Raw genomic sequence first — 23,233 nt, forward strand, 5'->3', positions numbered from 1 at the left:
GGGGCCGGTGGGGTCGCGGCGCGGAGCGAGTGAAACTTCGCCCACAGCCCGGCCGCCCCTCCCGCCCTGCCTGCGCAGTGGGCGGCGGGGGGAGGAGAGCCAGTCACGCCGCGCCGCCCTCGCCCGCTCCGCCGCCGCCCGCCTCTCCCGGCCTGCGCCAGCCACCCTGCCACCCGGTAAGTGCCGCCCTCGGCCAGCGGCTCCCTGGGCGCCCGGGGGGGGGCGGGGGGAATCCCCGGAGGGGGAGGGGAAGCCGCCGCCGCTCCTGCCGCCGCCTCTGAGCCGCCGCGTCTGCCCGAGGCCGCCCCGGCGGGGAGCTGTCAGGCGCGGGGCATCTCCTCCTCCTCCTCCTCCTCCTCCTCCCCCTCCTCCTCCCCGCGCGTGTGCCTCCTGCCGGGCAGCGGCGGCGGCTCCAGGCGCTGCCGCCGCCGCCGCCGCGTAATGGCGAACCCGGCGGTGAGTACGTGCGAAGGGACGGGCTGCTCCCCGCCACCTCCGGAGCAGGCCGCGCTCCAGGTGCCGGAGACACCGGCTGGCCCCGGCGCCCCGTCAGCCCCTCCCGCCCCTCCTCCCGCCGGGGGACGGCGCGGCGCGGCCTGCTCGTCGCCCGGGCTCTCCCGGCCGCCGCGCCTCGACCTGCTTCCGCCCCTCGCCGACACCGGCGGCGGAGCCGGCGGGCGCGGGGCTCCTCGCCGGTCCCTCGCACCTCTCCGGCGGAGGTGGGAGGAGGAGGAGGAAGGGGGGCGGCGGCGGCGGGGCGAGTTTTTGCTGGGGGCGGCGGGGGTGGCGCGGGGCAGGATGCAGGCGGCGGGGCGGGCGGGGGCGCCCAGGGATGCGGTCCCCGCCGCCCCCGTCCTCCCTGCCCCGCAGCGGGGCGGAGGGGGCGGCGCGGGGCCCGCGGGCGGAGGGGCGGCCGGCGGGTGGGGGCAAAGTTTGGAGGGGAGGAATGGGGCCTTGCCTCGGTAGCGGGGCGGGGGAGAGGCTGGATGTCCTGCCTCTGGCCTCTTTCAGGTAAGAAGATGGTAGGGCGAGGGGAACAGGGCTGGTCTCCTTCTGAGGGAAGTGGGAGGAAGAGGTCGGATGTCCCTCTCTTCCCCCAGCGAGAAGGTGGCAGTGGGAGGAAAGGGTTGGGTGGAGGAAGGTAGGGCGAGAATATCCCCAGCCGCCTTATGCCCTTTGGGAAGGGGGCTGCGTGGCAGGGAAGGGAGGTGGCACCCTCCCAGGCAGAGAAGTGGGAACGTTAGACCTGGTTTCTCGCTACGCAAGGTAATAGAGGGGGGCAGAGAGAGGAGTTAAAATAATTTCCCAGGGCAAGCAAAGCAGTAGGAAAAAGAGGAGCTGAGTTTGGCAGCCCACTGGCTTGGATCCATGACAGCAGAAGACGTGGGAGCTGGGGAAGGGAATATGGAAGGGGAGGGTTGACATTGGGCGAGGTGTGTCTGGGAGAGATGGAGATGGGCATGCATTCTGCTGTCCGTCTGGGCTGGAAGATTTCTGGGGTGAGGAGAGCTGGTGGCGCATGGCCGCAGGTTCCCACTGCATGGGTGAGGCTTAGAAAGGGACTTGGCTGTGAAAGTGCAAGGTTGGGATTTATGGACTGACATTTTCCAGGTAGGGGCCGCAGCCTGACTTCCTTCAGTGGTGACAAGGAGAGGACGTTGAGGCTAGCTCGATACTATACGTATATAGTTCTGAGTGGATAGGTGGCATGCATCTTTATTCTGAAAATGAATAAAGTGAAGTGGAGAAATTATGCTATTTCCTCCTGAGCCTTAAAGCAGTGAAATGTTAAAACTTCATTATTCCCTCTTCACGCACAAATTTTTGTGAACGGGAATAAAAACTATGAAGAGTCCAGAATTCTCTCATTTGGCTGTATAGCTTTGACGTTGAGGTTGATGCATACACTTTCAGTTCGTAAGAAATGGTTTGCACTCCTCACTGTCTTTGTATCATAAGTGCCTTGAACCTTTAGCAACTAAAAACTTCCTTCAGTACATGAAAGTTGTTTAACTTCATTGGTGTGAGAAAATACAGCTCAGTCTCCCTCCCTTAAGCAGAAGACATCCAAACCCTTTAGTGTTATAATGCGTGCTCATGGGGGACAAAATAACAATCTGTGTAAAGGGATAGGGTTTCTTATTCTCCTCTTGTGTCTTTTTTTGAGACTTTGTAAGAAGTAGCTGTAAAAAGTAATCCTCTTCTCTAAGGAAAACAAGGCCCATCAGTCCTAAGAACTCTCTGCATCTGTTTTTAAACCTCTGTCATTTGATACCATCAAGTTCCCATCTGGCAGGTGTGAGGTAAAATAATTATTTCACCTTGTTTTATGTGTAAGCATTTGTATGCAAATATAAATATGTCTAGCATTCAAGGCAGAATATTAACATTCAGTCATCTTTGAGCAATATCTGGATTTTTAGCCTGGCTCCAAGTTTTAATTTGGTGGTGCATAGATCAACTTTTTGCTAGTTTCTTTCACAAGGTAAATATTTTAAAATTCATAATTATTCCTATCCTATACTCTGTTAACTCTTACAGAAAGAGTAGCAATTAGTATCTTTTGGTTTTACCTACTTACAAAGTTTCTTCACACCCCCAACTAATAATGACTTTTTTTCATTGTTCCTGCATCTGGCAGATGAGGCTTCCAAAGCACCATGGACTTCAATGCCTAGTTTTTGTAAACCAAAGAACAAAAATTAATATACATGTTTTTGAAAGTTAACCAGTACAGGGATCTGTGTGCCAGGCCCTATGTATAAGTCAAGGGCACACAAAGAAGTTAGTGGGAAGTAAGGTAGGATTTGAACTTCAGATATCAACAACTCTGTGTTTACTGCCCATTGTGAACTCTCTAACCTTAAAGTAAACCTGAAGTAGCTTTCTCTTTTTTTTTCATCATTGGTGGGTAAGCTACATCAATTTACTTTGCACTTACAAGATGATAAGGGTAGGCACATAAGTAGTTACAATGTGTCTGCACCGGTTTACTTTGTGCTAACTTACTTGTTTGCATTTAACCAAGTAGTTCTATTTATAAGAATTTATGCTGCTCTTTGTGATGAAGATTTATTAACTTATATCGCTCTGAGTAAAGCTGTCATTTTTACTGTAAAAAGAGTTTTAAGTCTTACAACTTTTCAAGAATTTTGAGGAATCTCAGCACCTACTCATTTCACATGAGCTGCTGGTGCTAAATGCTCCTGAAGATTAGTCCAAGAATTCAGTCATGGAGAAATGTTGATGAAAGCACAGTGTGGTTTTTAAAAAGTATTTTTAGTGATGTTATCTAAAAGATGTATGACATGAACCACTCCTAAGAGACCACAGAGGCCCTAAAACAGGCATTGTTCATTTGTGTCCTTTTGAGAGAGAGAGACAAGGTGGATTAAAACAAGAAGATTGACACGCTGCCCTGTTTATGCAACCTGTATAGTAAATAGATGCACTTTTGTTCTTACTTGCTTTATAGGGCTAGTTGTAAGATTATTTTTCTTTGCTGCATGTTACAATTTTACAATGTAAATTTTCCCTATGATTAGAGTATATGTATCCTTCAAACACTTCAAAAGTACATGTAAACTGGACAATTATATATTTTATGGGTCTGGATTCCTTACAGTGCATTTTTTTTTTCTTTTATATTAGTCCTGTAGAAAGTGTCCAAACACTGCATCATTGTCTGTCTTTGATACTTTCCATGCAATTTAGAGTAAGTTGGATCTGATGGAGTTGAATAGTGTGATCCTATTCATGACTGGATTGCAGTCTTCTACTTCTTTCCGCCACTATATATGAACTAAATTCTCAGTAATGTTTGGTACTTATGTTCATAAATCATCCAGTTGAAATATTTTGGGGGGGTTTAACTGAAATCCAGTAACCCTTAGCACTCAGTTTCTTTTCTAACCAGACTAGTTTTGTGGATACTTTACAGTCTTCCACTGACCTATCCATACTTGTCCTTTTAATGGTCTCTGTTCTATTAAACTATGGAGCCATGAGCTTAATGAACACTTAGAAATCTCACACTTACTTGGGCTCACATAGTGTACTCTCATTCTATTTTCTAGTGCTCTTCCTGTAGTTAGAAACGCTGCTTCAGGAATGTCAGGTATCTGTGTACACATAAATGGGTGTTGGAGAAACCATCTGATTATTTAGTCAAACATTCAAGAATTGATAGCGTTATTGGAAATATTTTAGGATATCGTTGAAGTATTCTCCTTCCTCTTCAGCAAAAGGAACTAAGTAGTAATTCTTTTGCTGATACTACAATCACTGGAAAGAGTTTGCAGCTCTTGCTTTGGCTGAAGGAATAGCAGGATTCTCATATTTTATCTATCTGGCCAATTGATAAATGTGAGAGTGAGCTGACCAAAAGTCAAGCAGGCTGAACATACGACTTTCTTATTTACAATAGTGCAGGGAAGAGAGATCTTTTTTTAAGCAGTATTTTTTTCAAAGTATTACATCAAAAAAGTATAATGTGGTTTACAATGACCGTGGTTTTGAGTAACTGCAGTGTTGAAAACTTGCAGAAGACCAACTCTAAATCCAACACTTTTTAACAATGTGGTTAGTGAAGCTATAGCTTGACTTCAGAAACGTTAGCATCTTAGTAGTACTTCCAAAATGTGTCTGTAGTATTTGGATGGATACAAAGTTATATATTAGAACAAGCTTTAGTGATCAAGTAAAAGGTTAGTTTTGGCAGCACCTTGGAACTGAGTTCCCCTTTCAGTGCTGCCTTTACACTATGCTCACTTACTGAGCTGCAAGAAACATGTTACAAGGGAGGAAGCGTTTTTTGTAAACTTAGAATTCAGCAGAAATGTGTTGGTATGATATGGCGTCTGTCAGTGAGCAAATATGTTGAGACCCTCAACTTCATACATATTACTGAAGAGATACCAAATATTAATCTCTTTAGGCCACCAGTGTATATGCATCTTTCTTTTTTTTTAACATAAAAGTTTTTGGTTTAATCTTAAATCAACAGTTAAAATTTGCAGGAAGATGGAAAAATGTTCCCATCCTTTTTCTGAAGACAAATAGCAATATTGACTTTGTTCTTTATCTGAGTCATATTAGAAAATGTAGTAACTCTGGTTACCAAATTATTTCCTTCTGCAGTGCATTCTTGGGCACTTTTCCCTGTGTTGCATGATCAGTATTAAAAGATTGGTTCGCTCTTTTATGTCAGTCACTAAAACTCAGAAATTCCTCCGAAGTTATTCTGCAAATGGCTTTTGAAGAGTAAATAATTTTATTACATTTGATACTTAACAACCTGATGAAGAAAGTGTTAACCTTCAGAAAGATTTCATCTGTATAATGGCATGAAAATCTACCCATCTGATATTCCATATGTTAGAAGAAATCTGAGCACTAGAATAGGATATGTTTTTGTTTTCAGTTAGCGTGTTGTAAAGCCATTCTAGTTAGTGGCTTCCACCAACATTAAAAACAGTGTTAGGTAAGACAGTGGGCCTAATTCCATATAATATGATGTTGCTTGTTTTAGCATGCAGTTTTTGAAAGTATTTTTTCCTGGTTTTCAGAAGCTAAACTAAAATTTAGCTTCAGAGCCAGATTTTTAGGTAAGTTTTTAAGAATAATTCATAGATACCCATGAGGGACAGATGAGTATGGTCCCATTTAACTGGGGAAGTTTTTTAGAAGTCTACTTTGGCAGAGTCTTGTGGCAGAGTATTGATGTTATAGTAGAAGTTGTCTGAAGTCTCCCTCTATCTACTAGAGGTGATTTCAAGAACGTGTCCTGAGCGTTCTGGAAACTGTGAAACAAGACGAAAAATGTTGTTTTGCTTGAGTTGTTATCAGGTGTAATTGATTTCTTAATTTTAGAAGAGTATATTGAACAAGTCACAAACTCAGAGTGTCTGGCTTAACATGTACTTGGGAGGAACTTTTCTGAGAAACTTTGATATCAAATCTCCTTAGAAATAGTTTTTTTAAAAAACAGAAGAATTGTATCCAGCCTCTCTCTGAAAGGTATAGACTTCTGTTATAGATGAAACTCCTTATGCCAGCTAATGTCGTATGGCGTGGGAAGTCTGAACCTGTTCTGTTCAGTAGAGTACTATCATGGTATCTTAAACTGGTTTTGTCAAGACTTGAAATTGTGCTCCTTTTTTCATAGAGAAGACTTTCTCTGTCAGGGTCAAGTCTTCACAACTGTTGGTCTGTACTCGTAGATCATGATCCATAGGCATCTGTAAAACAGGCACGATTCTTTGCATTGTTCTAGTTGGTACTTCCGGATTATAAACTTGCAGTAGTTCACAAAGATGCTTATCAGGCTAGAACATGAGAATTATTGGAAGTTAGTGTATTATCAGATTGTGAATTGAAAGAGGGCTATGCTGTGAAGTCTTTTGTCTCTGATGTTTTGTAATGAAATCTTGGTTTAGGCCACATGTGAAAATGAGAAGACTTTTTTCTGGTTTTCAATGCAAATGTTTCTCTACATCTTAAAATGGCAATGTAGTTCCTCAGGAAATATACCGGAATTCAGAAACATATGTTGTAGGTCTAATTTAAGGTGTAATGCTGAAATTAATGACAAAACTGTAGAAACCCTATAATGCTTACATCAGAAATCTCAACAGCACCAAGAGGATTTTCTTTTTAAACTTATAAGGAAGCTTTTGTAACTGTCTTTCTAGTGACCTGAAGTAAACTGAAAATTACAAATATGTTACACTGAGTATGTTATCCTAACTTTTTTGTCAACTAAAGAGGGCAAAAAGGGGCGTTCCTATTCTGTACAGATATACTAAGATTTGTGGGCAGATGTCTTAAAAAGGTTGCGGTATTCAAACCTGAGGAAAAGAACATTGGGAAGTTTTGTTATCTGTATTAGAAAAATAAGCAGGAACTCACTGGACTCCTGAAATTTATGAGTTTTCACAGTTACACTTTGGAGAAGCAAAATGGCAATAATGTTTAAAGAGCAGAACTATTTACTAGTATAGCTTCCTTCAGTAGTCTTGTGGCCAAACCCCTGAACTTCTTAACAGTTTTCTTCACTAAAATAAACTGACTCGGGGGTAGACTTTCTTCTTTTCAAGGTTATCCAAACTTTTGGTATCTTTATAGCTCACAATCAACTGTAGCAAATTAAGATATTGTCATTCTCTGTATTATTATTGTCCCTTTATTGCAATTAATTCCCACAAAATATAAATGACTAAATAGAATGTATGTATACACCTCAGCCATTTTAATGCAAAGTCTAATGGGTTTGTTTAAACTGACAAGAGGAAGGGTTAAAACTAAATTGGGGGACTATACACTGAAGCAGCTGATACACATGTACATATTTTGTTCTGCAGGCTGTGCTTTGAGGGCAGTAACCTTTGGCAGAGAGGTGAAGAAGGTAGTTGAAAATAATAACTTCTTAAACTGGTGCTGTTAAATTTCCTAAAGGTATTTGCAAAGACTGAAGACATAAAAGTACACAAGGATTTTGTACAAAACTCATTTCTTTTATTAAATTTACATGATGTTTTAAAAAATAGAAATTGGGGTAAAGTGGTTATTCTAAACTAATTGAAATGAATAGTTTATTTCCTGTTAAACTAACATGTACAAAAGTCTCCATTTTAGTGTCCAAAATGAGGAAGATTACTATTGTTCAAATTTTTTGATTAGTAATAGTAATGCTTTAGGATTCCATCAAGAACATAAGAAATCCATGTGCACTTAGGGACATGTGTATTTATCTTTCAGTATTTTATGAAGATATTATGTTAGTTGGTCTGTAGAAGATAATTTTAAAAAAACTTTCTAACGTAGTTTAATATGTATCTAGGCATGCTTGTAAAAAATTTAGTTCTGGTTCTACTTAATAAGTTTTGTTGTATATCGGTGAATTTTACCAATTCAAGATTTAAAAGCAAGCATTAAGACTCTCTTCTAAAGAAGGAGACTTTACAGAACATTTTTTTTACTGTATCACATTTAACATATATATACATACATATTTATATATATGTAATTCAAAGTTAACATGCAATATAGCTTATTTGAGAATCTGTGGTGATAAAGCTTTCTTAAGTAGCAAAATGAGATCTAAGTTCCTTTTGTGTGGATTTCTCTTTGGCACTTAGTATAATTTTCAATGATTCTTCTGCTGTCTGAAGTATTTCCTGTATTTTACGTTTAGAATAATGTATTGTAGGTTTGGTGAATGTATATTTAGTTATATATGGGGTTTTTTTCTTCTTTTCAACACAGGATTTTTCAAAGTTCTAAGTACTCTACAATTGTCTCCATATTGGAAGCTGTTCAAGCAAGTGGACACTGTCCTAGAGTAAGAAACATATTTTTTTTATTTTTTTTTCCTTTATTTTGAACATTCACAAAGATTCCAGTTGAGGAAGGATCCAAAACATAGCTGTTTTGGATAGCCAAGAACTTAAAGATAGTGTTTGTATTATATGGTAGTTACAGGTGAATTAGGTTTCTTTTTTTACTGTTGAATTCTTACAGCTAGGATAACTTATTTGATTGCAGGTTTTCAATTTTTCTTTTTTTTTTTTTCAAATAAAAATAAATTTCTGAATACCTCTATTCAGTTAATTTATATATTGTAAAACCTTCATGCTACAACTTTGTTTAGTCAACAAAGAACTTTTAAATAAAGAGAAGTTAAGGAAATAAAAATATATATTGGAAGGCTGCATAAAAGCTGACAGTTAAATAATTTCAAAATTGATTCTAATTTCTGGATGTGAAGAGGACTTTGCATGATGGGAGCTCTGTTTGCATGGTGGGAGTTTCAGTATAGAAAATGACAACAACTAGAGGAAGTTTTCTAGCTGTTCTCATACAAAGTTCGTCTCGCTTCACATAGATGGCAAAGAAAGATAGAAGTATTTTAGCAACCTTCACCTAAGAATGTGTTTGGGTACATGCTTATTATTTATGAATTCTAGAAAAAAATCTCTGCACATAATTTAAGTGTCCGTATTAATGTAGAGCTGAGACATTTTAGTTTAGCAACCTTGGCATAAGTCTTGAAGTTACTGAATAATAAACGGGGGATAAATGTAATAATTTATGTACCGAATTAGTACCGAATAAAATTTTTTACTGGCACATTGCAGGCTTTTGATAGCTGTTATAACCAATTTATATCTTTGACATACATTACAATGGTGTCTCAAAGATGTGGGGCGAAGAAATAATCTTTGTGTTAAATCTGCTTCTTAATGCACTGATACATACTATCTTGTCTTTTAGTAAAGATTAAAAGTTGAACTGTATTAATTAGTCTTGCAAAGGTGTTTAAGAGTTTGTCACCAAGAAACTATATTTAGGGAGAGGGAAATCTGTATTTATTGGAATTGGAGGATGCTCTGTGCCTTGGAGAGAATGATCATGTTTTTGAAAGGGTAGCACTGTTTATGGAAAAACACACTGGTATAGAATGTAAGTTTATATACTAACTTCTTGTCTTGTCTGTTAATGTTAGAGGGTGTTTTTGTTTGCTATCAGGCTTTTACGCACAGGCCCTAGAAGCCTTTACTTTCACTCATTACGCATTTTCCCTTAAACTGTGTAATGTTTTGAAGCCTTTTTCAACTTAAAAAAAGAACCTTTTGAATTTGAGCTCCTCTACCTACTGTCAAGGCAAGGAGTAGGATAAAACCGTTTTGCAAGTATGCTCCCCTAGAAAGGCAGTGTCAATTCCTGTTGGCAAGTACATCTGTCAGTATGTAATAGCATACTGCTGTTAAAAGATAGTATGTACAGGGCTTTTTGCATTGACAGGTTTAAAACCTAACCTCAAAAACTTTTTTTTTTTTGTCCTTATATTGTGTCTTAGTTGCCCTAAAACTTTTAGTATTCTGGCACAGACTCTACCCTTCAAACTTAGAGGTTTGTAGTGTTGGGTTGTTTTGCAGTGGTCCTACAAAATGAGCACTTTACTTGCCTATTTATCAGACAGTTATAAAATCATGGCTACTAGTGATTCTGTATTAAATCTGGTGTTCTTGTTTTTATGGTATCTATTATGGTTTTGAGTTTAAAGTATTGCATTTGAATGTATACTCCTGAAGTTGGTTGTGTGACTCATTTACCATGTTTCATTTTCAGGTCTCTAATGATGAAGTATCCATCTGGATTTAAAGCACATCTCTGAGCTTCTTAATTCTTCATAGAAGAGATGTGTTCTAGATTCATGGGTAAGGATATTTTTTTATCTTAACTTGGGCCCTTTTCCTTAGTATTCTGTGATATATTTTTAATTAGATTTCAGCAACTTATTTTTATGTCTTATAGGTGAATCAGATACTTTTATAGTATAGCATTCTTTAGGTGCCTGTGCTAGCTCTTAATTTTGACTCCAGCTAATTATTAAACTTCGGAGTTCTAAGTACCAATGCTCTAACTAAATCACTGTAACTCAGTATTACAGGTAGAGAAACAGCATGGTGGTATATCGGTAAATAATTAAAAAATTGGTTTGTGATTTGAGATTCCTTTTCTGATATATATAATAGTTCTACAGGCTTTAATTGTGCATCTCACCATACGTCTTCTGAATTTGGAGTTTTGGGAAGACAGAAACTCCATCCTGGAAAGCAACGAAAGGGAAGGATCTGAATTTTGTGCAATTAAAAAAACAGCAACACGTTTTTTTTGATAATGTAAACCGTATTTCATCTGAAGAAACTTTGTGGTATTACACACCCACACTTCAAAACAGTAGAAATAAAACAACCACAAAAATCGCACTAGAAAATACAATTTTTTCTAAATACTTTTTAATTTTTGTAGGTCTCTAAATAAAACAGCTAAGATTACTTCATACATTACAGAATTTGTATAATAAGTTATCTCCATGTATTAAGCACTGCTTGCTATAATATCATTTTGAGACTTCACAAATTTACCTTGACTTAAAAATTAATGTTAAAATGGATCTCTTAAAGAAGCAGAGTAAGTGGCCCTAACATATGCAGTAGGACTTTCTGATATCGTGCTGGTTTATACAGAGAGTTCTGTAACATACTTTCTTTTTGGTGTAGTTTTGCTCTGTTCAGCTTACGCAGAGCTCTTCTCAGTAAAGAAGCTGTCCCATTCATAGTGAAGGCAAACATCTTTGAGAAGGGTAGAAATTTAAATTTCTCTTTAGGTGCATTTGGAAGATGGATTTTCTTTCCAAGTGAAATGTCACTTGTCATGTTGGTTGACTTGAACTTTTATGAATGACCATAACAATTGACACTTACTGAATAATTTTTTTTCTTATATAAACCTTTAATATTTATTTCCCAGAGGCTACCTGCGAGAGGAGGAGAGGTGGTAGAAGGGAGTTGTGCATGTCTGGGGAGTAGAAGGGGGGAAACAGTTACATGAGGGGCTTGGTGCAAGCAAACCCAGTGTAGGTATGAGAACAGACTACTCTGAATTACTATGACAATCACACACAAGCCCGTTTGCTCCAGTTTTATGCTCTTACTCAGTTGGAACTGTAGCTGTGGACTGGAACCTAGTCCTCAGAATTTAAGACCATCAGTTTCAAATCTTCCTCATCTTCAAATCAACATACAAGGTACTTGAGTTATCTTTTGAGTATTTAGCATGATGTCTGTGAACTATGCAGCACAATAGAATTCTAAATGAAACAGTGTGTTGAGGGTATGATTCTACTGAAGGGATGGCTCATTACTTGAAAATAATTATAAATGCATACCAATGAAAAGCAATTTTAAAATAAAATAATGCATATTTATGTATAGATAATTGGATATGTATTTTTTTATTTAATGAAACAGGCTACCAAAACAAGTTTTCTCCTAATTTTAGTGATACCAATAAGAGAAAATGCATCTTTTCAATCCATATTTAGCTACAGATACCATGGTACTCTTGTACAAAGACTTACTTATTCCGTTCTGTTAGGGAATAAGAGAGTTCATCGCTACTGAATGTCTAAATGTTCTTCTACATTCCTGGGATTTTGAGGAGATTGTGCTATCCCTCTGTGCATTTTAAATTTAACATGTACATTGATCTTTAAATCTATAATTGAATATCATTTATATTGGCGCATCAGTGGGAAGTACCTTCTGTATTATTTAATTTACTGCAGCTTTTTGAATTCGGCCAAAGCTTTAGTTATAATTAAATCTGACAAATAATCATAGTGTAATTGTCTTTTATTTTTAATATAGGGGAGGGAATGTCTTTATCATGTCTGAATATTAGGCAGAAGTGATCAGTTTTTTGAGTATCTGGTTTTTAACACGTGGCGTTGTCTACCTCTTCTGACACAGTGTTCCATCTGCTAATAGATGGACAAATCATAAAAAGCCACAAACCTGTCATGCTGTTGTATGCTACATAGAATTAAGCAAATATAATGATTTTTTCAGTCTCTTTGGCAGATGTCTTGTTTGGAAGCAACTCTGTTATGCCTGGTTGCATTGCTTTCCTAAAAAGAAAGAAAAAAACCAAAACACTTTGTGGATAATGTAAAACTCTTCTCTAGTTATGACTCTCTGTGTTTACTCCTTCTGTGTCCTTTAACTGTAGTCTGGATTTCTGTTATGTCATGTTTTTATGACTTCAGTTTTAATTCCTTCTGTCTACTAACTTGTCCCTAGCTTCTTTCTGAGATAGCTTCTATTATTTGTCTGGATAGCCATTGTTTCAACTTCTTTTGTGAAAAATGACCATCACAGTCACTGGCTTCTTCTTATCTGTGATACTGTCACACATTAGTCATGTGAAGCAGTGATACTTAGTCTATCAAACTATGAAAGTGTGAATATCATGGTAATGTACTGTATCTTTACCTGATTTACTTGCTTATAACTAGAGTAGCTTGTTTTCTGTTGTCATGTCATCAAAAGTAATCAACAATGCAATTAATGAAATAAACCACATCAGTAGTTTTTATTATCTTGCATTTTACTGCTACTCCCGCTTCATTTTCTTGCAAGCAAAATTTGATGTCTTTGTTCCATTCTGTTTTCTTATGTGTTCATTCTTTTTTGATGTATTCTGTAAAATAAATCTTTCTTTCCTTTTCTTCTGGTCTTTAAATCTTGTACCATTCTCTTAATTTCTGGTCTTGTTTGTGTCTGTTAACTACAGCTTGTCTTTTTACAACTCAGATCTACCACACGCTAATGTAGTATAGAAGGGGATCATCTCTTTGAGACTTCCAGGCTGTCTATTCCTCGTGGTCTTTATTTCTGACAAGAATAAAGAGTTGTTATTAAACTCTGATGGACAACCAAAATGGATAAAATTTCCCCCACACCCAACCCTTTGCAAGGAGTTGCATTAACCGCGTTAACTTGAAATCTCAGTTTCCTAACCTAGCTCTGGTATTGATTCAATCTTGTTGCACATACACTTAAGGAAAGGAATCAAACCAGGCTGAGTGTAGCCAGTTTAATTTCAAAGTGATTTTGAATATAATAAGTAAAAATTGAGAAAGACCTTAAAGTTTAAAAAAAGTTAAAATTACAGTAGTAGTATGAGAGCTGCTTTTGCAGGTTAAGACGACCAACAATATTGCATTGATACATATTCTGTTTGTAACTGAAAAGATAGTTTTAGACCATACAGAATACAACATGGTTTGTTTTTAAATGAAAAACATGTGTTATGCAGAAATTAGTATTTTTTCATTCACTTGGACTCATAAATTCTATTTTAATACCATTTCTCCTGTTCTAATACTTTGGTTTCAATCTATAATTTAAAATAGATCTCTTAATGTTAAGATCTAGTAGATTAAAGAAAGTACAGGTGTTCAGTTTAATAAGTAGTGACCAGACCAAAAAAAACCCAAGAGCTGGGAGATCTTACTCTTCTGATTCAAGTATGTTTGCAGAATAACTTCATACTTCTTGGAGAAAATGCTATGTTTTGTGCGAGGCATCAAATGATAATCAAAAAATTCACTCTTTAAATTCCAGATGCTTTAGCATATCTGAAGATGGCAAACCCTGAAATGTATTTCAGTTTAACTTGGGGGATACTGTTGATGTTTCCTGGTAATTGATTTTAGAAAACTTCATATTACTTAAAAAAACAAACAAACAAACAAAAACCCCACAACTTTTTTTTTTTTTAAGAATAGCAGGTCTAATGTATGATTTTGTTACATAGCTGTTAGATAGTAGTTACACTGTAGTAGTAGTTCCTGTTGCTTAGTTTTCTACATAATACCAGCTTGATTACTACAAAGTTGAGAGTGTGAAATACAAAGGGAGAAACTAAATACTAGTAAGAAGCATTGCTGAATGCCTTTGGGTTCCATTATGTTTAAAAAAGAAAACAAAACCTACTGCAGAAAATTCTAAATTTACCAAGTGTCCTATAGTTTGTAAATACTGCTGAAGCAATTCTAGCTGATAGGGGGCAGTAACTTCTTAAATTCAAGTACAACAACTGTAGTCTTCCAATTGCTTCATCAGGTTGTACCTCTGTTTTGGTGCTCATTTTATTGTCTAGAATTGGTCCAAGCAGTTCTCAGACATTGATGTTGTAGAAGGATCTTGCTAACTTTAAGCTCGGTAAAGATTAATATTAAATCAGTATGCAATAATGGTAGACAATTTAGACATGCAAAGTATTAGAATTAATTTAGTTTTTACAAAAAGTGTAACTTCATCACAAATTCTCAATGTAAGAGGGCACAAAGATGTCAAATTGTACTTACTAAGAGAAATCTAACTTTTTACTGTAGTTTGCTTTATTGAGTGGGGATTCAAAACTAGTTTCCCTATTCTGATTCAAATGCAGCCCCAATAAGAGCTTATCTTCCATGAGAAGTATTTTGGAGCTGGTACTATAAAACACTGGCTGTCGTTGCATTGTTAACATTGTAGTTGTCAAGTCCAATAGATGAACATTTTAAAAATGTTTATTTCTTTGACTGCTCTTCTGCTAACTCAAGGTAAAAGCATGTCCAAAGTTCGAATTGGTAGGAGGAGGCTGGATAAAAGTGTGTTAAACCGTAATTGTACCTGCCATTGTTTTCTATGTAAGAGGGAGTAAGGACATGGAGAAGAGAATCACTTACAGAAAGCATGTAAAAAGTTTTTGTGTCAGAACTTATTTTGTTTCATTAAGTTGGGTGTGAGGAGGTAGGATTTTTGTTTTTAAGGAAAAGACAGAAAAATAGTACTTGTGTGCCAACTAATTTCAGAAATGCATCACAATTTGCTTTCGTATGCCTTCACAGTCTGCAAGCTGAGCATCTAGTATTTCTATATTCAAGTATAGCAGAGAGAAACAAAAAGGACAGTTGTTCAATAAATTTGGAGATGACTTTGTGTGAAAGGCTAGTTTCTCCAAATTAAATACCCTTGAATTTCCAAGTTATGGTTTTCTTTGGGCTGAAAAAAATGTGATGGATTTTGTAGACACTGAAGAAAAAAGGCTAAGGGTAAAAGTACTTCTCTGGTCAAAAAACAAGGTATCTTTGCAACAGAGTTGTGTTCAGGCTATCTACAGCAGTATCCTTTCCAAAAAAGGCTTGGGTTGGGTTTTGTTTTGTTTTTTCACTTTGTGATCTCCTCTTTACAGAGAAGCTTTCTTCATAATAAATTTATGTTGGTCTAATTAGCCTGTAGAGGTTTCTCATGTATCTAGCCTTCAGATTTCTCAGTTTGGAAGTTCGTCTGTGCTATCCATCTTATTTGGATCCTTGAAGTGAAGCTGACATCTTCAGGTTATGTTTCCTTTTTATACCTACTAAGACTTACTGTTTCATAAAGCCTTCTCATTTTAATAAGAGAGTATTATTTCCTCATTATTTCCTCCTTTTTCCTTATGCTGAAAGAAAGTAGGAAAACCTAAGATGAAAAGTGTTTCTTGGGTTTTGAGCAAAGAAGCAAGTATCTGTGAGGCAAGCTCAGAGTTACAGTGTCACAACTGTAGTGATGCTAGCTGTTATGCATGCTTTTTTCCCATTTTTTACTGTAAAGGTACACAGTTAGTAAAACAGGAAGAGATAGTCTGGTATGTGTTTTTTCAATATGGGGTTGTGTTAGTCCTGTTAAATAGTTCTAGGCTACTATGTAGTTAAACTCAAGAGCATGTATAGTAGTTAATTACCATAGAGTAGCTGGCTCATATGTCACTTACCATACGTTAAAAAAAAAAAAAAATAAAAATTGTACATCCTATTGTATCTATATTGCTAAAGATGGAAGAAATCTCTCTTTTTGTCTGTTTTTTCAAGTTACCACCAACTGAATAGCCTTCTTTACGGTAAAATATAGTTTATCTCTGGGCATAACCAACGAGCTGTATGCAGTCTGCTGAGCTATTTATACTGAGTCTCAATATGTAAACTTTTATCGATACAGACTTCAAATTTGAGTTTTTAACAGTAGAGTCCTTGTTAGCTTGGAACATGACATTTTACACATGGCTACCATAATCTCCATCTATCGTTCCTCAGATGGGGGTTTCTGTAATTAGATCATTTGTTCTGTGTCTACGTTATTCTTTCCTTGTACTTAATCTGACTTGCTTGTCTCCTCTTAGCTAAAATAGCTCTTCCCCAACTTATCTTTTGAGTTGAAATACTGTTAAGATGAGAGATGATTATATTAGAAATGGTACAAAAACCTAAACCTGTGACACGTCATCTACCTGGATCCTGATGTTGGTTTATCATCTCTTGGAAGGTGTTTGATACTGAGAAAGTCATCATTCTGTTGCTTTTAATCATAAGCAGACAACTTAGTAAGTGTTGGAAGATAATGGGGTCTAATTTATGTTAGTGCTTCCTTTAACTTGGGACTTCAGGGAGTCCTAACTTCAAGCAGTAAGTTCCGCATGTATCATCTGGAATCCACGGTTACTTTGTTATGCTAAGCTGTCACCTTCCTAAGCCTCTGTGCCCTTTTTACAGCATGCTTGTTCTCTATACTCATAGTAATTAACACTCATACCAATCCATGCTTGATAGATGTCACCACTTGGTGTCTTTCAGTGTGATACAAGATCCATCTGCCCTTTTCCTGTGTAGACCAGAAGTTTTATATACCCAAACCCTCAACAAGGTTTATTAATTTAGATTAGGCTTTATTCTGACTATGGTCACAACACTTTGAGTGGACTAGGAGAATAAGCAGAACAGATTTTCATCAGTCTTTTGTCAAAGACTACTTTGTACTTAATAGGTTCAATGTGGACGTTGTCCATCAGAGAATATTTCAGATTTTCAGTGTGTACATTTCTGGAAGGATCCTATACTCATTTTATTCTTAGGAGAATTCATTAATGAAGAATTGTAGTTGAAATGGAGGAGGAGAGCGTGAAGATGAGCTTTAGTAGTAGAGTCAGGAATTAAAAGCTGTGACTGTTTCCTGTTTTTTCTTTATAGTTGGGTATATGTGTTGACAGGGTGAGGGAATGATTATTCCATGAAGATGGTAATTGAAAGTGATTGCTCCTCTATTCTAGAGGCTTAGTAGTTATCTGGGGAGGTAAATTACCAGAGAGACACATTTTTGACACGTTTTCATTTCCTATTCTGTTTGATTACGCTACGAATATGCAAGTTTTTAGGCTAAAGTTAAACTAGCTATCCTTTTCAGCTCCTCTTGCCTGAAACTCCCAACTGCAAACTAATTCATTGGTGATCACTCAGTGATACTATGAATAAATAAAAAAGAAAACCAACTTGTATTTCAAAACTAGTTAAGTGTGTAAACTCTGTTGTGGAACCAAATGTAGTTCTTTTCCTGTGTTTATCTTTGACTGTATCACTGTATTAATCCTCTTGTCTTTCCTTTAAATAAGAGTTTTATGTCTTTAAAGTGAAATAAAAAACAGTTTTTCAGAATCTTACTTAATGCAACTTAAATAGAAGAAACAGAGTATCTCAGCTTTTCCTACTGAAGTCAAGGTAGCTTTGTTTTTAAATGTGGTTTATAACCTCTCAAGTTTCTTGTTTATACATACAGAATTATTGTGCACATTTTATGTATTGTATGATTTCCTTCTACAGAGAAATTTTAATTCTGGACTACAAAAAAAAAACACAATTCTGTTACAATTTGGTAGTTTTAATGAAAATGGCAACGGGGAATTGAAAATAGAGAAAACTGAATGAAAAAAATGAAACCACTACATTTAAAACGTCAAATATTACGTTGATTACAAAAGGCACAAAAATGATATATGCTGCACAGGGTATTGAGTATAAGCAAAAATAACTTGAGTTGTGGTTTAACTAAACTGTAACATTACAAACAAAATATCAAAAATCCATAAAAGTACTGGGGAGGGGAAGGAGTGATGAGGAGAGTCATGAAAGTAATTTTTCTCCTTTTTTTTCTGCCCCCCCACCCAGGGTGCTTTAACACTTTAAGACGAATGTTTCATCAGAAGCACTAATGGATGTTGGCATGCCTTGGATAAAGTGGTGACCGCTGGATCTCATTTGTTTCTGTTCACTGCAGAGAGCCAAAATTGACTCCATTTGGAGTTGAGAGAAAAAGCAGTACAGACCTATCAAGATGACTGATCCTATGATGGATTTTTTTGATGATGCCAATCTTTTTAGTGAGACCTTAGAAGGTTTGTCAGATGATGCCTTTGTTCAACCTGGACCTGTTTCACTTGTTGATGAATTGAATTTGGGTGCAGAATTTGAACCTTTGCACATAGACTCATTGAACCATGTGCAAGATGCTCAAAATCAACAAAAGATGAGTGAGTTTGATCAGCTGAATCAGTATGATTCACTGAAACTTCACTCAGTAAATCAGTCTTTTAATAGCTCAGCTGACAATGTCTTATCACCACACTCTCAATTCAATTGTTCACCAGTTCATCCGCAAAACCAGTCTAATGGGATGTTTCCAGATGTGGCTGATGGTAGTCCTATGTGGGGTCATCAAACTGCCACAACTGTTTCGAATCAAAATGGGTCCCCCTTTCACCAAGGACATTCTCAGTCTATGCAGCAAAACAAAAGCTTTGTAGCACACCATGACTTTGCCTTATTTCAGGCTAATGAACCGCAGCATCAGTGTGCCTCGCTACGGTCGCAACAAAGCAGAAACAACACAGGGCAAGATGCTCTGAGTCAGCCAAAAGACTTCATGGAAGTTAATGTATCTACTTCTCTCAGAGTCAGTGTTAACCACCCACCTCCAGTTTCTAATCCATCAACTTCACAGCAGCCTCTGTCTGCTCAACAGTTTTCTCAAACTGCAAGTGCTTCAATACATTTTTGTGGGAATCAAGAAGGAAATTTTGATGGACAGTCCCCAACTATTACTCCATGTTCTGTCAATAATAGCCAACAATTTTCATCTCCTTATTCTTACTCCAATAACCACATTTCTCCTACCAGCCTTCTTCAGTCTACAACAGCTCTTTCTACAAGCCAGCAGACACACTCTATCTCCGACTTCACTGGAAGCGATGCCTTTACATCTCAAACAGGGACCAAGCAAGAAACAACTGAGCACATGTTGAATCCTAATACACCTTTGAATTCAAATAGTTTTCAAATGTTGCATTCTGCACATCCTCAGGGCAACTTTAGTACTTCAAAACTCTCTCCTGTGAATATTAATTTTCCAACTTCTACTGGTTCTGCTTCTCAGATAAGCCATTTCACTGACCCTATTGAAAGCAACGGTTTTACATCTTTAGATGATAACTTACTTCATCAAGTTGAGACTCATAATGAACCATTTACAGGACTTGACCCAGATGACCTCCTTCAGGAAGACCTTCTGCCACAGTTTGATGATTCTGCATTTGTTCAGGATAGCACAAGCCATGTTTTAGAGCATGACCTAGAACACCATATAACCCCACAGCAAGTAACACAGTCATCTGATCTTGTTCGGGCACAGTCTCAAAGTCAGATCCATCCTTGGCATTCTTCAGTTTCTAATCAGCATCTGCCAGACAGAAGTCGTGTGACTTTACAAGGACAGGTATGTAGGGATTTGGGGAGCAGAAGTTTGAGCTGTTTGATTTGGTTGATCTGGTGAAATGAATAATAGTGACTGGTGCTTGTGCCAAAGCATGATAACTGAAGTTTCTGAGCTGTTATTATTTGACCCTGAAGAAGTCTGAGTAACAGCTGGTTTAGGGGAGGAAAAAAAACAAACAAACCCAACCTGTTGATGCAGACCTTGCTTTCTCCTGTTGTTTTCTTACCATTGCAGAAAACAAGATTTAAATGACCTGAAATAGTTATTCAGAGAACATGGTGCTGGTCCTTCTGCTGCTTGTCTTTCCTAAGTACAGCAGAGAAAATTGGTTGGTTTATGGTTTTGGTGCAAATATAATGGCTTTTTGTCTTTTAAAGTACTTATAACAACATATTTTTAAGAGGTTTAATAAGGCTGGTGTGGCTGATTCCCTGCGAGAATTGCATTGGTTTTGTTGTTACTCAGTCCTTTGCTTGGTGTCCGTGCTCATGCTCGTTGGCTAAAAACTTTGGTTTTGTTTTTGATGTGATTAGTAATAATAGGAAACATAAAAGGCTATGTCTATGTTTGATTTTGTTACTTTTGGCTAAACCAAAAAACTCTGCAGTTGTTTTAGTGTGATGTGCACATCTACTGCAAGTATTAAAGCCTTCCGCATGGATGACAAGATAGTATAAAAATTATATTGTACTTTTTTTAATGGTATACAAGAGAAACGAACTTCACAGACAGCACTTTTCAGATTACCTGAGAGAAATAAAAATTGTGTGAGCATTGAAGAGTTCATAAAGACAATCCTTCAATCCTTCAGCCTGTTTCTTATGAGAGCTTGCTCATAACATGTAATGTACTGAATTTTCAAATAGTTTTGAGATATTAAGTTCACTTTAATTGAGATATTAAGTCCACTTTTTTTTTTTAATGCTGACCATTATCATCATCTTGTCTTTTATAAGAAGTATGTAAGTGTCAATAAATTGAAATATAGACTGGTGCTTCTGGATTGCTTTTGTCTGTTATGAGAGTAGCTAAGCTTTAAAAATAATAAAAAAGTAGGGCAAGTAAAGTATTTTTTCACAACACTGTAACCAGCAAAATCATGTTTTTATTACAGCTACTAGAAACCTGAGCATATGTGAGATTCTTGCAGATCTTTCAGCTCAAAAAAAGTTCCTGAATCAAAAGATAACGTCTTGAATATAGACGAGACTTAATAACCAAAGGCACAAATAATTATTCTTTCAGCTTTTAAAATTTATCAGTCTTTAAAGGTATTGCTGTGGTTTAGGAGACTAGTTAGTAGTTTTGCTTGTTAATGCTTCAAGAGTGGTATCAGTGACTGCATTATGTGTAAGTTAATACCTTACTATTATCACAGCTTGGCTCTGCTTGGTAGCTTCCAGCCCAAATTTGATTTGACAGGAATGACTGAAATTTCTTCAATTAGACAGTTTGGCAGAAGGAACTGTAGCTTCTGTGTGAAAAATGAACATACTCAGCTGCCATTGCTGGTTATCTAAGGTTTCCAAAATTGTGAGACTGTCTGTTGAAATCCATGTACGTGTGAACAGTGAAAGTAGGTATTTTTATTTTAAATTCCAGTAGGAATTTAGGTTGTATTTGGGAAAGGAGAGGGAATATAAATGTTTTCTAATTTTCAATCTGTGCATTTTTTAAATAGAGGCAACTCTGACATCAAATACACACATGCAGGCAGATCTAAAAAGGTTGTAGTAACTGTATTCCTTCTCTAAATTCTTGCTACCAATATTCTTTTTACCTGAGAATATAGAATGGTATCTTACTGGAAAAATAAATTATTGGGAAGGAAATGAACTTAATTACTGACTCTTGCTTCTGCATAGTTTGCAGAAGGACACAGGCCTATGAAAGAGGCAATGTAACACTTTCCCCCCTGCTCCCCTTAAATTTTATTTCATTAGTGTAGAGATAAGGGTTTAACACATTTAATCTTTGGTCTTGGTTCAGTAGATTGCTTCTCCATTACAATTTCTGCTTATGTTTATGGAGTGTGTAATTGTCAATTCCTACTACTGAAACTTTTTCTGTAAAATTGTAGTGTGATGTTAATAGAACATGTATACAGCTGTGTATTTGAGATTAGCTTGATTAACTGAATGATGCAGTAGATACAATCTGGTTTTGATAAAATGTTTATTATTTTCTAGGTCAGGGAGGTGGAAGAAGAGGGCGTAGCCCAAGTAGCTGCTCTTGTCAGTTATCTGTAGCCTAAAGACACATGGTATAGTAGCTACTAGCAAAACGTGATCCTGCTTATTACTGTGTACAGTACTGCAGAGGGAGCAGCGCCCACATCCCCTGCCAGCAAGCAGAACAGCAGAGCCCAGAGTTGTGAACAGTAGCATTGAGGCTATTGGTCTCCCATGAGTCTACTTGGGGTGAAGGGTGAAGAGGAAGTGGATTCCAGGAAAACTGGGGGTGGCTAGAAATCCAGGCGTTAGTATTGTTTGTGAGGAACATGTGGGATACAAGCCAGGCGGTGGAAAGTAGGTCTAATAAAACTTTCCAGTGCTGTGACTTTTCTGGAGTATACATCAGAACATTTTAAGGTTTACTTCGATCTCGCTGACATCAGTTTTAGCACTTTGTTTTGTAACTAGGAATAGAGGGAAAGTTCTGAGACCTGTGGAGAGTGTTTAACGTTTGGGGGGTTTGGTTTGGGTTTTTGTCATGGTGTGAAAACAAGGCAACTTTATGGTATTTAAACTTTTTTTTTTTTACATTTTTTCCCTGGAACTCTGAAATGAAACAGACGGAAAACAGTTATAAAAATGCTTGGTTTGGTTTTTATTATTTTGGGGTATGCAATAAATTGTATAAGTTAGATTCTGACCTTGAGTTTATCTAATTGGACAGATGTTTAATGTCTGCTTCAGAAACTGGTTGTGAAGTGATGGCTGTCAAACTATTGTGAGGAATATATTGATGGGGGAGTGACAGAAGCAAATAATGCAGAAGCCTCTTCAGATCAGCAGTGTGTTTAACATGAATAGTAATAGAAAAGGATGGCAATTACTGAAGTTAAGAGGTGTTTTGGATCTGTCTTTTGTCTTATTACAATTCGAAGAGGGGGTTTACTTCTAATTCCCACCTTTATTCTTTGATCACTTTGTATAATTTGAAGTTCAAGATGAGTTTTCTGTTTGAGCTTTTTACAATTGTGTGTAGTTTAACCAGAGAGAAGAAAGGTGGGGTAAGGGATGGGGAGGGAATATTGG

At 37.5% G+C, this 23,233-nt stretch overlaps 1 protein-coding gene across 10 annotated transcripts in view; it reads left to right on the forward strand.

Moving 5' to 3' along the window:
* The first annotated feature begins 92 nt into the window (after positions 1 to 92).
* Positions 93 to 23,233, forward strand: part of CHD9 (chromodomain helicase DNA binding protein 9) — a 101,607-nt gene continuing 78,466 nt past the window's right edge. For 4 of the 10 annotated variants that reach the window (XR_012652214.1, XM_075040228.1, XM_075040237.1 and 1 more), the window contains exons 1-4: positions 93 to 176; positions 8,266 to 8,341; positions 10,132 to 10,220; positions 18,371 to 19,973. Coding sequence is in view for 9 of the 10 variants with exons in the window: in XM_075040228.1 (XP_074896329.1) it covers positions 18,537 to 19,973 (1,437 nt within the window). In the remaining variant the exon portion in view is untranslated. Of the gene's footprint in view, positions 177 to 340; positions 457 to 993; positions 1,012 to 7,361; positions 7,456 to 8,265; positions 8,342 to 10,131; positions 10,221 to 10,538; positions 11,594 to 18,370; positions 19,974 to 23,233 lie in introns of those variants that run through there. The other 6 variants (XM_075040233.1, XM_075040234.1, XM_075040230.1 and 3 more) reach the window with 6 other exon arrangements.

Source organism: Buteo buteo, chromosome 11, assembly GCF_964188355.1.
Source record: "Buteo buteo chromosome 11, bButBut1.hap1.1, whole genome shotgun sequence".
Lineage (NCBI taxonomy): Eukaryota > Metazoa > Chordata > Aves > Accipitriformes > Accipitridae > Buteo > Buteo buteo.